The 5,000-nt window shown below is 51.8% G+C and overlaps 1 protein-coding gene across 26 annotated transcripts in view; it reads left to right on the top strand.

Moving 5' to 3' along the window:
• Nucleotides 1-5,000, top strand: part of LOC135094216 (serine/threonine-protein kinase WNK1-like) — a 134,838-nt gene that overhangs the window by 84,427 nt on the left and 45,411 nt on the right. For 25 of the 26 annotated variants that reach the window (XM_063994112.1, XM_063994102.1, XM_063994100.1 and 22 more), the window contains one exon: nt 760-1,825. In XM_063994112.1, coding sequence (XP_063850182.1) covers nt 884-1,825 — 942 coding nt within the window. In that variant the 5' untranslated portion in view covers nt 760-883. Of the gene's footprint in view, nt 1-463; nt 530-759; nt 1,826-5,000 lie in introns of those variants that run through there. The other variant, XM_063994106.1, reaches the window with a different exon arrangement.

Genomic DNA, 5,000 nt, shown 5'->3' with positions numbered 1-5,000 from the left:
TGTGTGTGTGTGTGTGTGTGTGTGTGTGTGTGTGTGTGTGTGTGTGTGTGTGTTAGAATATACTAGGAATACTTAAAACCTTCACAATGCATACTTATACATACTAATGACTTACGTAATTGTAGGGAGGAGGAGGAGGAGGAGGAAGAGGACGAGGAAGGGGAGGAAGGGAAGGGAGAGGCAAAGGAGAGGTGAGGGAGTGAGATGAGGGAATGTACAACGATGGAGGTAGTGAGAGAGGGGGAGAATGGGGAGGGGAGAGGAAAGGGAGTACTTGGGGAGGAGGATAATGATGAAGGGAGTGGGAGGGGAGAGGATAATAGATGGGGAGGGGTGACGGAGGAGGTATTGGGGGTAGTGAGCACGTGGGGGTGAGGGGAGAAGCGTCCCTGAACGCTGGGGAGGGGTGAGGGAGGGGTGAGGGGGGTGGTGGTGCAGGAGCAGGGTGTAGTGTGTTAGTGGTGTGCCAGAGGTCCTCGCCGCAGCATCGCACCTCCTACATGGTCGCCGGCGTGCCTCGCTTCCTCAGGTGTGGTGGTGCTGCGGCGTGGCGACATGGTGTGGTGGTGTGTTGTGGTGAAAATCAGACTCACCTTCACTGACCCATATTGTGGCGGCGTCGCGTGTGTCTGTGTTGTTAATGATGTTTTGTTGCTGTTGTTGTGGTGATGGTGGTGGTAGTGGTAGTGGCGGTGGTGGTGGTGGTGCGTGTGTTGCTGTGTGCTATGTGTTTGGTGACGGCTTCTTTTTCTGTTCCAGGTGCGGTCATGGCGGCGTGGTGGGCGGGGTGGGCGGCGCGGGCGGCGGCAGCGTAACGGGGAGCGGGTGGCGCGCCGGCCCTAAGGCGGGGGGCGCGGCAAGCGGACCCGGTTCTCCGCCTGCCATGTCCAAGGGCCGCCCGCGGGGAGCATCGAGCCCCGCGGTGAGTGGCGGCGGGCTGTCCCCTGTGGCCGTGTCCTCCCCTGCTGCTGCCATGAACGGCGAGCGCCGCGCTGCCGTCGAAGTGGCGCCCCCCGCCTCCCGCCGTCAGGTGAGGACCTCCGCCACCTTCACTTCCAGCATCAAGGGGCTCCTGCAGCAGCGGGAAGAAGGCGCCGGTGGCACCGGCGGGGTGCTGTCCTCGCTGCGCCGGTCCCTACCCCGCTCCAGGTCCTCGCCTGCACATAACGAGGGGCGCGCGCCCCTGCCCGAGGAGACCGGCGTGCTGCGCCGCACAGTGCCGGGCGGCCCGCGGCCCCCCGGTGGCCCCTCGCCCCGCGGCCGCCGCACACTGTCCAGCATGGCATCCAAGCGACGTTCGGTGATTCTGGAGGAGGACAAGGAGGCCCTCAATGGTGAGGAGGTGAGCGTCGGCCCGTCCGCCGCCGCCACCCACACCACGGGGCCCGTGCGACGGTTGTCCCCCAGGGCGCGTCGTTCCCAGAGTGTTCAGGAGGAGAGGCACTCCCCGGCGCGTGAGGTCCTGCCCCGGCAGCACAGTGCCGAGGAGCAGCACGACCAGCAGCAACAGACACAGTCACAACAGACACAGTCGCAGCAGCCCGCGGTGGAGCAGAAGGAGGAAGACCGCACGCGGGAGGCGTCCACGCTGACCGAGAAAGAGAAAGTGGAGGGTGAGCGTGAAGAGAAGGACAAGGATGAGCGTGAGGAGGAGGAGGAGCGCAGGCCGCCCCAGGAGGAGGAGGAGGCCGAGGAGGCGGTGGATAAGTCCCCGGACGGCCGCTTCCTCAAGTTTGACCACGAGATCGGCCGTGGCTCCTTCAAGACCGTGTATCGTGGCCTGGACACTGACACCGGCGTGGACGTGGCCTGGTGCGAGCTGCTGGTGAGTACTGGCCTCCTGCTGCTGCTGCTGCTGCTGCTGCTGCTGTTGTTGTTGTTGTTGTTGTTGTTGTTGTTGTTGTTGTTGTTGTTGTTGTTGTTGTTGTTGTTGTTACTACTACTACTACTACTACTACTACTACTACTACTACTACTACTACTACTACTACTACTACTACTACTACTACTACTACAACAACAACAACAACAACAACAACAACAACAACAACAACAACAACAACTACTACTACTACTACTACTACTACTACTACTACTACTACTACTACTACTACTACTACTACTACTACTACTACTACTACCACCACCACCACAACTACCCTTACTACTACACACACACACACATACACACACACACACGGACAATCAGCACGGTAAATCACATTCCACAACCACAACAAGAACAACACCAGGAAGAAAACACATCACCATCACAGAATCACAACGTCATGCAGTAAAGGGAGGAATTTCTCTCCGCCATGAAACCTGAGGGAAGGAGGAGGAGGAAGAAGAAGAAGAAGAAGGGATGAGGAAGAGAAATTAGGGATAGAGGGGAACAATACACAAAATACACTACTGCTTCTGATGGCCTGGGCGGTGGGTGGAGGAGGAAGTGGGGGGTGAAAGGGGGGTGATGAGGCTTACTTCCTAGGGGGGGTGCATCTAGACAGGTGAGCAGACGCACCTGTGAATGGCCTGACCAGACTCTCTCTCTCTCTCTCTCTCTCTCTCTCTCTCTCTCTCTCTCTCTCTCTCTCTCTCTCTCTCTCTCTCTCTCTCTCTCTCTCTCTCACTTCGTTCATCTAATTCTCTCCCCTCTCTTGTCATCTGTTATCCCTTCAGAGAGAGAGAGAGAGAGAGAGAGAGAGAGAGAGAGAGAGAGAGAGAGAGAGAGAGAGAGAGAGAGGTAATAGGGAAGCAGGAAGCCACTATGTGTAGGAATGTTAAGTGTGGCAACCTTGGTGAGAGAGAGAGAGAGAGAGAGAGAGAGAGAGAGAGAGAGAGAGAGAGAGAGAGAGAGAGAGAGGTGTACACATAGAAGCGAACAGAAGAAATAGAAGAAAGAGAATGTAATTTGGAAGTAGAACATTGTGAGAGAGAGAGAGAGAGAGAGAGAGAGAGAGAGAGAGAGAGAGAGAGAGAGAGAGAGAGAGAGAGAGAGAGAGAGAGAGAGAGAGAGAGAGGAGGGGGCGGGGTTGATGTTCGTGAGTCATAGGTAGCCACAGGGGGCGGGTTGGGGGCAGGGGGGCCGGTGAAAGTAGGTGAATGTGACAGTCATGACCTCCTGTTGTGGTTGTGTGTTGAGGAGGGACAGTCTGGCTCCTGGCACTGGCTGACTGGCTGACTGGGTGACTGTGGGTGGTGAGGTGTGTAGCGTGTAGCAGGGTGGTGATTGGGTGTGTGGGTGTGTGGCTGACTGACTGACTGACTGACTGGGTGTGTGTGCTGACTGACTGGGTGTGTGTGCTGACTGACTGGGTGTGTGCTGACTGACTAGATGGCTTATTCTGGGTATTAAAGGTAGCAACATTTACTAAGCCACTGACTGACTGATTGGCTGACTGGATGTTTGACTGACAGACTAAGTGGGTGTGTCTGACTGACTGACTGACTGACTGACTGACTGACTGACTGACTGGATGGATGGATGGATGTTTAAATGAGTGTGTTGCTATCTAGTTCACTGACTTACTGACAGGGATTAGCTTTGACTGACTGACTGACTGACTGACTGATTACATCTTTACTTGTTTTTATTACATGATTATTATTAATTATTGATGATTTAAATGACAAACTGGCTAACTGACGGACTGAATAGATGGATGAATGAATGAACTGGTGTTGACTGGTTGACTGACTGACTGACTAAACCACAAGATCGCAGAATGAATGAAGTAATTAATTAAACTGGAGACCGGAAATTTGATAAACGTTAGGCTTACAATGAATAGGCCTAACATAGAAAATACAGACAGACAGATTAATAAATACATAACAGGTTCACTTTGCATCAGCTTAGTCTTAGTTAAGTTACCCTAAGTGATAATACGAAGTTTTTTCAAGTTTTAGTTAAGTGTGGGTGGAGTCACACTCTATAAGTAAAGTGGATTAGTGTACCTGTTAAGTGGACGCGGGAAAGTTTACGTTGTGTTTATGATAGTGGTGGTGATGGTGGTGGTGGTGGTGATAAGTGGATAAATGGAGGGCGTTGGCTGCCTTGTGAAGAGAATGTGGAGGTGATAGGTGGAAGAGAGAGAGAGAGAGAGAGAGAGAGATTGTATGAGGAAACTGGCAGAGAACAAGACTAGAAATAAAACTTAGAGAGAGAGAGAGAGAGAGAGAGAGAGAGAGAGAGAGAGAGAGAGAGTTACGGTGCCGTGGCCTTCGTCGGGTAGGATAACGTAAGGTGGTCTAGCTCCTCCTCCTCCTCTCACCACCCCCTCCCACCACCCCCTGTCAGGCTTATTCCGTTATCAAGAGAGAGAGAGAGAGAGAGAGAGAGAGAGAGAGAGAGTAGATTGACAGTAGAGGAAAGAGGAGGAGGAGGATGCTGGGAAATTCTGATATACATACATTTACCAAGAAATTCAGGTGACAACACACACACACACAGTTTTTACACACTTTTTATATGTGATAATTAAACTTGTCAAAGCTCAGGTAAATCCCCCTCACTTCCTCCTCCTCCTCCTCCTCCTCCTCCACCTCCACTTCCACCTAAACCTCCTCCACTGCTTTTACTTCTCTCCATCTCTCACCTTTATTCTTCTCTCCTTTCTGTCTCCCCTCTCTCCCTCATCCACCCCCACCCCCATCCCCTCTCTCTCTCCCCTACCCCCATCAAATTCCCCCATCATAATCCCCATCACCCATACAGTTCCATTACATGTCATATTGGTTACCTCTCTCTCTCTCTCTCTCTCTCTCTCTCTCTCTCTCTCTCTCTCTCTCTCTCTCTCTCTCTCTCTCTCTCTCTCTCTCTCTCTTATTATTACTATTTTTTTATTGTTATTCTTATTGTTTTTATTATTTTGTATTGTTTTCCTCTTTTGCCAATCTCATTATTATATAGTTTTCGTTTTGTTTATTTTATTTTATTCTTTTCTAGTTTTTCATTTTCATATAACTTCTCTTTTTATTTTTTCCTTTTCTTTTTT

Source organism: Scylla paramamosain, chromosome 45, assembly GCF_035594125.1.
Source record: "Scylla paramamosain isolate STU-SP2022 chromosome 45, ASM3559412v1, whole genome shotgun sequence".
NCBI lineage: Eukaryota > Metazoa > Arthropoda > Malacostraca > Decapoda > Portunidae > Scylla > Scylla paramamosain.
Note: the sequence above shows the minus strand (reverse complement) of the source record. Positions and strands in the feature narration are given on the sequence as shown.